This window comes from Colius striatus, chromosome 2 (genome assembly GCF_028858725.1).
Source record: "Colius striatus isolate bColStr4 chromosome 2, bColStr4.1.hap1, whole genome shotgun sequence".
NCBI lineage: Eukaryota > Metazoa > Chordata > Aves > Coliiformes > Coliidae > Colius > Colius striatus.
In genome coordinates this window covers 102,209,774-102,222,123 of record NC_084760.1, presented here as the reverse complement: position 1 = coordinate 102,222,123, position 12,350 = coordinate 102,209,774, and the positions used below count along the sequence as shown (strand labels likewise).

General features: G+C 35.6%; 1 protein-coding gene across 7 annotated transcripts in view; it reads left to right on the top strand.

Moving 5' to 3' along the window:
* Positions 1-12,350, top strand: part of MAP3K4 (mitogen-activated protein kinase kinase kinase 4) — a 74,674-nt gene that overhangs the window by 21,751 nt on the left and 40,573 nt on the right. For all 7 annotated transcript variants that reach the window (XM_061991624.1, XM_061991622.1, XM_061991620.1 and 4 more), the window contains exons 3-5: positions 34-1,415; positions 6,273-6,515; positions 11,224-11,370. In XM_061991624.1, the coding sequence (XP_061847608.1) occupies positions 34-1,415; positions 6,273-6,515; positions 11,224-11,370 (1,772 nt within the window). The remainder of the gene's footprint in view (positions 1-33; positions 1,416-6,272; positions 6,516-11,223; positions 11,371-12,350) is intronic.

The following is a 12,350-nucleotide window of genomic DNA, read 5'->3' as shown; positions in this document are numbered from 1 at the left end:
TCTGCAGTCACGTTCTTTCTTTTTTCTTAACAGAAAAAATGAGTGTGCCAACTCAATCTGTGCATAAAGACAATGGGAAAACCATTGAGAATGTGGAGGAGCACAGCTATAAGCAAGGAAAAAAGATCCGAGACGCCCTAAGGACAACAGAACGAGATCTCAAGAAAAATGTACAGTGCTCATTTATGTTAGACTCGGTTGGTGGGTCTCTGCCAAAAAAACCAATTCCAGATGTTGATCTCAATAAGCCTTACCTCAGCCTTGGCTGTATCAATGCTAAGCTTCCAGTCTCTGTGCCCATGCCAATACCCAGAACTGCACGACAGACTTCTAGGACTGATTGCCCAGCAGACCGCTTAAAATTCTTTGAAACCCTGCGACTTTTGTTAAAACTTACCTCAGTCTCAAAAAAAAAGGACAGGGAGCAAAGGGGACAAGAAAACACCTCTTCTGTCTGGCTGAACCGATCCAATGAATTGATCTGGCTGGAGCTGCAAGCCTGGCATGCTGGCCGGAGCATTAATGACCAAGACCTCTATCTCTATGCAGCCCGTCAAGCTATCCCTGATATCATCAATGAAATCCTCACCTTCAAAGTGAACTATGGAAGCTTCTCCTGTGTAAAAAATGGAGCCAGTCTCAATGGTACTTCAGGAGAAGGAGTTTGCAGAGCAACATGTGAAAGTAGTGCTTTGGGTTACTCAAGTTACCACGAACACCTCCATCGCCAGCGGGTCTCATTTGAGCAAGTAAAGCGGATAATGGAGCTGCTAGAGTATATAGAAGCACTTTATCCATCTCTGCAGGCTCTTCAAAAGGACTATGAAAAGTATGCTGCAAAGGACTTCCAAGACAGAGTGCAGGCACTCTGTCTATGGTTAAATATTACAAAAGACTTAAATCAGAAACTAAGGATTATGGGAACTGTATTGGGCATCAAAAATCTTTCTGACATTGGCTGGCCAGTGTTTGAAATTCCTTCTCCTCGACCATCCAAGGACAATGGTCCAGAGGATGAAGAAGTTCATAGGGAAACAGAAGTAAAGGAATCCTCAGGAACACGCACAGAGGAGAGTGATGGTGAAGAACAAATCTCTGAGGAGAATGTTGAGGAACTTAGACAAGCCATCAAGAACAATTTTGCTAAGAAGCCAAATTTTGACTTTCAGGACCATTTTTCAAGGAGACTTGATAGGCTTGAATCTGAGGATGACTCTGCCTCTTGGGTTATGCCAGAATGCAGTGCTGAGGCAAGCTGCAGCCAACACTGTTTGACTTCTATTTACAGGCCATTTGTAGATAAAGCATTGAAGCAAATGGGGTTGAGGAAGCTAATTTTAAGACTGCACAAGCTAATGCATGGTTCATTGCAAAGGGCCCGTATGGCGTTAGTAAGGAGTGATCACCAGCTGGAGGTAGGTTGCTACTAGGTAAATGGATAACAGGACTACCTCCCCTACTGTATTGTTTCTGACTGAAACTGGAGGAATTGGGATTTTAGAAAGTTTGTGTGTGCTATGACTAAGAGTGCAATTCTGCTTCCCCTGAAATGAGCATACCTGAGTTATAATTTGCGTGAAGCACAAGCTAGCTCTCTGTTCTTGTTTGTAACTGAAATGTCAGTTTTGTGATAAAATCTTTGCTGACTATGTTTTCTAATGTCTAAAGCCATACCAGAAAATTTACAATGGAAAATTAGGTACAAAAGTTGAATCAAGAGGAAAAATTAGCAATGGAAGTAGTAATTTTCATTTGTTGGTCTTCAGGGCTAAATATCTCTCTGCAAAACATCTGCTGTGGTTTAACCCCAGATAGCAACTAAGTACCAAACAGCCTCTTGCTCGATGCCCACCCCCCTGGAGAGAACAGTGAGGGGAAAAGAAAAGTAAAACTCATGGGTTGAGATAAGAACAGTTTAATAATAAACGTGACATAAAATACGATAACAACAATAATACATAATAGTGACAGATATGAAAAGTAATACAGCAAAAAAAGAGAAATGGGGGAAAAAAACCCAACAAGAAAAGTTATGTGATGCCGAGTGCAGTTGCTGACTGCCCACTGACCGATGCCTGAGCAGTGATCCACCTCTCTCCACCAACTCCCCCTAGTTTATATAGTGGGTGTGATGTTCTATGGGATGGACTAGCTCTTCAGCTAGTTCATGTCAGCAGACCTGGCCGTGTCCCCTTCCAAACTCCTTATGCAACCCTGGCCCACTCAATGGCAGAGCAGAGTGAGAAGCAGCAAAGGCCTTGACACTGTGCAGGACTGCTTAGCAGTAGCCAAAACACACCTCTGTTAACAACGCTGTTCTCAGCACTAATCTGAAACACAGCCTTGTACCAGCTACTAGGAAGAAAATTATCCCAAATGAAACCAGGATACATTCCTTTATGAAAATGTCACTGTTGTTTCGAACTTACCTAAATGAAGTAACTGTGGTGGCATGTTGCGCTTGAGTTGAGATTGGGTCAATGAATCGACTCAAGTCTTAACCTTGAAATCTAGGAAAGCAAGTCATGTTAGCAGGTCACATTCGTCATCTGGATTAGTTTTTTTTTCCCTTTACGTCATTTTGTATTCCTAATTAAGAAAGATTCTGAGTTAATAAAACCAAAATTGTGAAATAAGCAGTAAACAAAGGACAATAGCTGAAGTTTCATATGGTAAGTCATAGTAACTAATTCTTTCAAGGCAGAACACTGTTTCCTAATAAAACCTCTTACCTAACTGGTAGGCATGTTTGTATTAGGAAGAACTAGTAGTAAGGATTACTTACCCTCCTTGATAAAGCAGTACTCTCTGTAGGGGCCTAATCATGGATTCTGGACAAATTAACTTCTTAGCCAGCATGCCCATTCTAATGTGGATACTATATATGGTCGTGAACACATTACTCATCTCTTAGTGTTGATTGTCACATTTGCAAAAAGAACAAGAACTGTTTATCTCCCTTGGAGGTTCTTTTTTTCTACTTATAAAATTGAGTTTGAAAATGTCTTTTTGCTTGTTTTTTCTTACTGTTGCTACTGTAGACATTACTGTGAAAAGTGAAGCTGTTAAATTTGTAATTGGTTTTGATGTGTGTTCTAGGAAGTTTTGCATTAAGAAAATCTTTGTGTATTTCTAAAGAGTTGTGTGCCTAAGCAAAACTTGCAGGTATCTATTACAGTAACCAAAAGTACCTCCAAACCATATATATTTAGATAGAAATTCATATTTGTATATAGGTAGGAGAAACCAAAGGAAATAAAACATAATTTGAGGGTATTGAAAACTACTTTTAATGTAGTTTTGAAATTACTAATTATCTCAAGTGTTACGACTTTTTATAAGGGTTCTGAAAACAAGATAATGAAATGCTAGTAGCTAGAGTCTTTGCTGCAGCTTCACAGAATTAAAGTTTTTGGTAATTTAGTGTTGGATGACTTGTGTAACATAGAAGATCAATCTTTTCTCCCTCCTCTGGCCTTGTCACTTCTTTGAATGTTCATTTTCTGGTAATTATTACATTTTCTTTGGAACATTGTCGTCTTTTAAGAAATTATAACAAAAGGTGAATGCTATAAAATTGTAAACTCTTCTCCCCTCAAAATTGAAAGAATACCATCAAAAAAAGAAGAGGAAAAAATACTATTTGTTAGAAGTGTGGAATCTACTCCAGCAAATGATGGCATCAGACCTAAATAGAGAAGATGGGTTTGAGTTGCTTGGTCTTTGCATCTGACAATAAATTGAATGAGTGTTTTGGAGGTTTTTTTGGTGCACTTCATTTTGATATTTGTATGCAGCTGGAGCTGTTAACGTTTTGCTAATCTTTGTTACTTTTGCTACTTTTGTCTCTTGACTCTGTTTATGTGTGTACATACACTTTTAAACTCTTGACCTGCTTTCATTTCTGTTGTTACTTGAACATGTTTTCATTTCTATTATTACTTAAACTATCTTTCATCTGCAATGTGCCTTCTGGATTCTCTCACTGTATTCTTTTAAATTTAATTTTATTTTAAATATATGTAAATATTTTTACAGATAGCCCTTTTAGTGCTTTTTAAAGTATGTTTCATTCATCATAGACTCTGATACTTAACTAGACTCTAGGCACTATAGTATTTGTGTAGAAGTTGTGTGATTTGATTCTGAAAGAAAATAGCTAATATTTCTTATTTTAGGTTACAAAATCAGAAATGTTATTTTAGTGAAACAGCCCATGTACACTACTTGTTGTTTATAAAACCATCTCCACTTTTGAATATGGATTTTACATACGATCTCTTGATTTTCTTGAGGTTTTTGCATAAGTATTTGATAACCACTTGAAACATTTCAGATTAAGCCCACTGAAGATTAAGAGTAGTCAAAATGAACATTAAAAGTTTAGGTATCTAATACTAAGCCTTAATATCATGTGCCATTTTCCTTAATTTTAGAAAATGAAAGAACACATTTATTCAATTTTATAGTGTTACTTTTGCTTGTAGACTAGTTCCTTAATATTTTTATAAGAACTAGATTTTCCAACACTGTACTTGCATCACAAGGAGGACTGTATTTCCTAAATATTTTGTTGTACTGTAGAAGTGTAGTATTTTCACGGTCTGTTATTAATGACAACTTCTTCAGTAAAAGCCTTTAGCTGTGGTGCTATTCTGGTGCCATTTGTTTCTTTAAAAGGCATTTAGTAAAAAGAAGACATTAATATACCATCTAAGAAAATAAATTCTTAAACTGTGATTAAACCGACTAAACTAGGTGTGAAGGAAATCCCCACTCATGCATGTTTGCTGTCTCTGCATAATGAACTAATGAGCTAGTGGATTTTGTAAACCACTTAAGAATCTGCAGTACATAATATGTTTTATGCCAACGTTAGGTAGTAATGAATATGCTGTTTCACACTCCATAACAGTTGAGAAACATCACAATATTAGCAAATAAAAACTCTTAAGAACACTGACTTTGTCAGTAGCTGTAGTTGTGTGCGGCTGTACTGAGAAAACAGGGATTGTACAATGCCGTAGGCACAAGTATAAAAATGTAGGTGAAAAGGAATGAACAATTGATTTTTAAAAATTTTCTGATAGATAACAAACATAAAAATGTCTTAATTTTTTGTAAATAATCCTAAGCACTTTACTAAAAATTATACCAAGTTATAGTATTTTCTGCTACTTTGAAGTAATGTCCGTAAATTTGGCATTGAGGAAAAAACAGAAAAATGCTAGTTATGTCTAATATATGAATAAAGGATATTGAAATGCCATAGTTAACCAACTGTGAAATGAGAATTAGAATAAAACAAACTCAATCGGATGCAAATCTTACCCTTAGGTAATGTAAAGTGTGCTATTGTCTTTAAGAGCTGCACATATATTACAGTCAAAATTTTCTTCTGAAATTAAACCCCAGACTGCTTCTGTGTTCAGCTTTGCTTAGAATATTATCACAAGTTGTATAGTTTGGATGTTTAAGTTGTCTATTTCAGATACTTTCAATTATCCAACCCTTATGATTCTGTAATTTTTCTCCAATTGGAATTGACATTTGATTTAAATATAATTTTCATTTAAATGAAAAATAACTTTATTAATTGGATAATAAACAGCTTTATCTCTTTTATCTTTTAAAATTTCAGTTTCAACTTCTTATCATCTTCCTAATAGTCTATAATCTATTTTATAATTGTTTTATTCAATGTAGCTAGTGACACGTTACTTTAAAATGTGAAGTTATAATATATGCACTATATATTTGAAAAGAAATGAGGTTTTTCACCTGACATAGATAAGTACTAACTTGTTTCTCTAAATACAGCCATTAGTGTAAAACCTTCTGATTGTTCTATTTTTTTAAAATATATATTGAAATTCTCAAGTGTTTTTTCTTATAATAACCTGAATATATATAATGTAAGACTTAACTTCTATGTTCATAATAATCTCAAACACCAGTTTCTCTCTGTGTAGTGAGGTGGTCTCCAGTTTTTATGCTTACTTTAATAATTTTAAAACAGGAACATGAATTAAGAGACTGTTTTGTTCACTCCCAAGGATCCATAATTGTTTTCCTCGGCCTGGTTAAAAGCTAGCTTTAAAAAAAGAAGTAAAAATAAAAAATTGGAAACTTCTGTGTCTTGATTTTGCCAGTTAATAAACTCTTACCTTTTAAAAATAGACTTTTGTGCATGCTGCTTTAAACAAATGCTATATCCTAAAGAATTATAGGAATATAAGAATCCTTTTCATGATACCTATTTCTTGTTACAGTTTTCAGAATTTCCAGATCCCATGTTGTGTTCAGATTATGTGCCGTTATTAAGTTCCCCACCTTGTTGTGAGCAAAAATGCAGCACTGTATCATGGGAAGAGCTGAAATCGATGGATTTACCATCTTTCGAACCTGCATTCTTGGTCCTGTGCCGTGTCCTGCTTAATGTTATTCATGAGTGTCTCAAGCTAAGGTTGGAACAAAGACCTGCTGGGGAACCATCACTTTTGAGTATTAAACAGGTTTGCTTCAACTCCTTGGTTTTTCATATATATTTCCTATTTGAAATTACTTTGTCTTTTTGTTATTGTAAGATTTGTTCATATAAAAATTAGTTTAAGGAATTAAAATGCATATTTATATAATAACTGGTGATTATAGAATTAACATAAAGCAAAAACACCCGGTATTTGTGCAATTTACATTGTAAGCTATATAACCTTGTCTAGCACATCTTCCTCTATTTGGATTTGTTAGGTAGCGCAACCAGTTTCAAGAATCTGTACATTTAATTTTACTTTGATTTAATCTTTTGTCCTTTTCAAATGGAAGATCTTTGCCAACATGTGGTGGCTGCATAGTGGAAGTTTATTAAGAATTAAAACAAAAATTAAAAAAAAACCCCTTATTTCCCAACATATTGTTTTTTATATAAATACTTGTGGGCACCAACCCAAGTCAGTCCTGTCACTGGTTGAGACTGTTTTATGAGGATTTCTTTTCTGGTCGCTACCTGACACAGTGAAGGCTGTTTAGATCAATGCCATTCTTCAAAGTTTAGGCCAAGTACAGTAAAATTGTCTGAAATTGTGTCTCCGCTCCCTGGCAAACATAACCAGATTAAGGTTTTATTAGATGATCTTTAAGAGTAGACAAATAAACTCCTCCTCCAGTATAATTTCACATGCCAATTACCTCCTGCTCCAAAATCAGTTTCTATATTACTTTATAGTCCAAAATAAATTCTGGTCCTCTTTCCCTTCCCCAACCCCCTTTTTATTTCCTTATTATTTTAAGATTTTTACATGCTTTTACATCCAAAAGCATAGTACCTACAATTTGAATCTTGAGAGTCTTAGTTACACTAAAATATTATATAGCATACTGTATTGTAAAGCACAATATATCCTTTTTTTTCGTGGAGATGAGGGCTATTTTTTTTGCCTTTACATTTTGTATTCTCTTTGTGGACTTTTAAGTAAAAATGACACTTTCTTCCTGGAAAAGAGTGTGTTTGTTACAGACAAATTATTCATACATAGTGTCTTGCTAATCACATTGAAAAAATGAATTCAACTGAGCAAGTGCATGCAGTATTTCTGAACAAGCTAAGTTGCTGTGCAGGATATGTCTTTGACAAGTAGATCTGTTTGTTTCCTGAAGAATCATAACTCAAAATTTTGGGTACAGACTCAAAACAGAATTTAGGGGTCTGTTTTCTTCTGCAAATTCACAGATTACAGAATTGTGGAGAATTTTGGGTGGGAGATACTCTGGTCCAACCTTCTCTTGTAGAAACTGGGCCCTATATTAGGTTATCCAAGGGCTTGTTAGGCCAGGTCATGAATACTTTCAGTGAGAGAATGATTCCACTGCTTCTCCAGTCAGTCTGTTCCACTGGGTTGATTTTTCTCCCAGCAAAGCATTTTTCTCTTGTATCCAGGCAGAATTTCCCTGAAGCAACTTGTGCCTGTTGCCTCTTGTTAGGTTGCATTCCTTGTGAAAGGAGTGCCACCATTTTCTTTAACTGCTTCCTAGGCACTGGAAAACTGTGATTAGATTCCCCTTGATTATTCTTTTCTCTAGGTTGAATTATTCATATGTACGTAGCACAACATAGTTTGGTATGTATAGTGATTGACTTAGTGTCATTTGAGGCACTGAGACCTTTAATTGCCTCCTGCTTTTTGGTGCCGTATTATTAGAATGCATCAGGCATACTAGTCCCGATACTCAGCATTTCCAAGTGAAATTAGATTTTTTTTATTACTGGCAAGTCAGTTCTACTTTTAAAAATGTATCTGTTTTGCAAGAAAAAGTATACACATAAAAAGAAAACCAGCACAGGCTATATACTTCCTACACTGTGCTGCATCTCCAGTCTTTTCTATTAGTTTACCCTTTTGAGTTGTTACTTTCAGTAATAGCTTTTGTAATCCTGATGATGCTGTGTAACCAGAGAGAGCTGTTCTCTTTTAATGGCAATTTGACATTATATGCTGGCAGTGTAGTTCCTGAGCAGTTCAAGATGACCTCAAGTTCTGCATTTGTGCTGAGAAGTGGAGGGAGGTGTATGCGCACGTGCACATGGGTTATTTTTGTTAGGTAGTTCAATCTATTGTAACCTGTGAGGATTATCTGAAAAGACCATGATCTGCAAAATAACTGTCACATCTTTCTGGGTCTTTTGTACCAGTTTGTATCTTCAAAAAAGTACTAGAACATGCTGTCATTTCACAAAAGCTTCCTTCTTACAAAAATTAGTTTAGTGGGGAAATTAGTTTCATACTGCTGTAAGATTATGGGATACTGTAATAGAGAAATGCAATTTAAAAATAAGTAATTTTTTCTTCATCAACACCTGTGTAAGTGTATAACTACAAGCACAATAGTGTATTATATGTTGATGCAGGTGCTAATTTCTTAATAACCAATTCTGTTACCCACATACCTGTTTTAACCAAGTGATATTTGAACATGTGTTTTAATTATTAATAAAGAAGCTGGCTAAAGGGTGCTTGTTTGGATAGGGAAAACAGTATCTGATGATCAGCACTCTTTAGAGATGATCTTAACAGCGTGTGGTACCTCCTAGAATCTTTTGTCAATGGTCCTTATGTCAGTCATCGACATTTTCTACAGATTGCTTATGGTCTGTTATTGTCATGTTGTCATATGACATGCATTAATTCTAAGGTAGTCTGACCTGATTGAAAAGTGAAAAGATGGCAGAGTACTGGAGCAGACTGCCCAGGAAGAATGTGGAGACTCCTTCTCTAGAGATTTTCAGAACCCTCCTGAACACATTTCTGTGCGACCTGATCTATGTAGACTTGCTTTAGCAGGGGTGTTGGACTAGATGATCTCTAGAGGTCCCTTCCAACCGCTATCATTCTGTGAAAACTCAAACCTACCTTGTTTCTTGTAGGGCCTCAGTGTACTGACTAGTTACTGTGTTCTGCTTAATCAGGTTTTGTGTATCAGGTATAGGTTACTTAGAGTAAATGTGATGGAAATTATTGGAATAGAAAAAAATCCATGTTTGATGACAGGTTGTTATTTTATAGGTCAAATAAGTATGGTGTGTGTGGGGATGTGCACAAAAAACAAACCAACAAAACCCCAGAAAACTTTCTTGTGCTAAGCTACAGTACCCTGAAGGCTATGTGGCGTGCTCTGCCTACTTTCAGAGAATAATTTCTTGTACAAACTCCCTGAACAATAAGCAAGTTATTACCACTACTACTGGTTTCTTATATATTTCTATTTTAAGCTGCCCATTCTTTAACATGCTTATAAACCATATTTTTTGTTTGCCTATTGCCTTATGAGTTTCAGTTCCAAAAGTTGCCTCTTAGCATTACAGTTTTTTTTTCTAAATCCTAAATTGTTATTCAGTAGCACCACACGTCGCTGTATAGCAGTATAATTTAAAGAACAAAAATTTCTATTTTAAATGAAGTTTTGAGCGTGTTTTATTTTGAAATGGACAAGTGTTATTCTTTACAAATTTTAGAAGTGAATTTTGCTTATATGTGGAAGGTAATGCTATGCTATATAGTGAAGTTTTATGGATAAGTGACATTGCCAAGTCCCATCCATTTCTCTGAATAATAGGTACTTAGATGCCAATTTTAAATTCTTCAAACAATTTATGTTTTTCTTTGTGAATTCATGGGCAAAAAACACCAGTAGGTGCACTGGATGTGACTGATGGGAGAGTGAAGAAAGCACATTGCATTTAAAAATGTAACACGTTAGGAACGTAAATGTGTAATCACTGGATTTCCACCTTCAATTTTTCTTTTCCCTGTTTTACCTAATTTGCTATATTTTAAACTACAGAATTGATAATACTACACTTCTTTCCCCTGCACGTGGGGAGAGCACAATGTAACATATTCTGGACTGTGAAAGATTCCAAAGACTCTTGTCATACTAAAAACGTTACTGGATGCTTTTTGTGTTCGTACCCTTGTAATTTCTCATACATTAAATGCACTACATGGATAACTTATTTTGCCAGGGTAGCCATTACAACAGATTTTAAAAAGCAGATTAACCAACCAACTGTTCCATTACCCCAACCCTCCAAAGTGAATGGCTCTCTTCCTCTCACACTCTTGGTTTAAGGAAGTTGTTGCTCAGAAAAGGTCCGGGGTTGTCAGACCAGGAGACTGGTACTAATTTCAGAAAAATACAGACTTAGCACTGCATAGACTTTTGAAAGAAAGGCAGTTGTTTGCATAGATTTGTCTGTTCTTGCTCTTTGTGTACTCCTATGTCTGTGTGTTGTGCACATTTCTTCAAATAGATAAAAGCTGTACCCTTTTAGGGAGGGATGACAACTGTTTGGCTAAAAGTGAACACTTCTATGGCGATTCCATGGCTGTGAGCCTTCTTGCCCACTTCTAAACTTTTTAACTGCCCAGTAAGTTGCTTGCTGTAGACCTGTGCAGGGAATGAAGTCTGAAACATCTCCCTTTATCTCCATTTAGAATTATGTGGCAAACAGCATGATGGCAGATTAGTAATTGAGGAAAACTGTTTGCATCTTTACTGCAAATGTGTAAAATGACAGTATTAATTTCTAAAACCTGTAGAAATTCTGTAGTGGTAAACTAACGTATTTGGACTAACTGAACTGACAAATTAAGCTTTCACTTCCCAGGGAGAATTTTTAAGAGTAACATCTTGACTGATGGCAGACTTGGGGTTTTTCTTTTGCAGCTAGTGAGAGAGTGTAAAGAGGTTCTGAAGGGCGGCCTGTTAATGAAGCAATATTACCAGTTTATGTTACGGGAGGTGTTAGATGACTTACAAAAGATTGATTGCAACATTGACTCTTTTGAAGAGGACCTGCATAAAATGTTAATGGTAAGCTTCAAAAGGAGAAAATATTTGGAGTAAATGTATTAATCTGAACACTGCTAATAGGTCTCTATTGTCCATGTTAGCTATAGATCTTGCTAATTTCTTTTTGTAGTACTTTAATTTTCTGACTTTAATGGATTTGTAAAGATAGCACAGTAGCCATTGCCATTTTAGCAGTGATTTTGGGGAAACTGGTTTTTGTTTACTGAATTTTGGTACAATGTACTTGGAAATTGCCTGTATCTCCAATAAAATGTTTCATGTATAGAACTTTGATTTCCCTGTATTTAAATTAAACTTCTAATAACCTTTTAGTATTGAATTAAAAAAATAGTTATTTGACTACCATCGTGTCTTAATATCTTGATATTGCATCTATCCATTAATGGTACCTTAATTTTAATGTGTATTCATTATTGCAGTAAGTTAAATGTAAAGTAGTATTTTCAAGACAAACACTTGGCCTCTGAAAGATGCTAAATATTCTTTAGTAAACTGAGTTTAAATTACTGTTCTCTAGGATGTGACTGATTTTTATTCCCTCGTGAGTTCTTTGAGCTTAGTCCTTACTATTCTGGGGATAAAGAAAGCCCGAAATACACCTCAATACTGCATCACTGGTGTTTTGTCAGCAGAGCTGGTAGTACCATCTATTGTTGAGTACACGTGGATTTTCCTGTTATATGCTTTTCATTGCCTACAGTGGTGAAAAAAATGCAGTTTTGCCTAAAGTTTCCTATGCTTTATGCCTGCCTTCACCTCAATCTGAAATTTCTAGAAACTTCTAGCAGACATGACCTGACTAGATGAACGGAAAATGGTTTATCTTGTCCATTTTGAAATTCCTTACCTGTTCTGTTAGATAGCTGTAATGTTTTTCGTGCTTTGTGGCAAGAACTTGAACCTTAGCAGCTGTTTTAATTGTGAAAGGATTTTGCTTTTTATAAGTCATGAAAAGGATGGTAACAAGACTGGGTAAATAA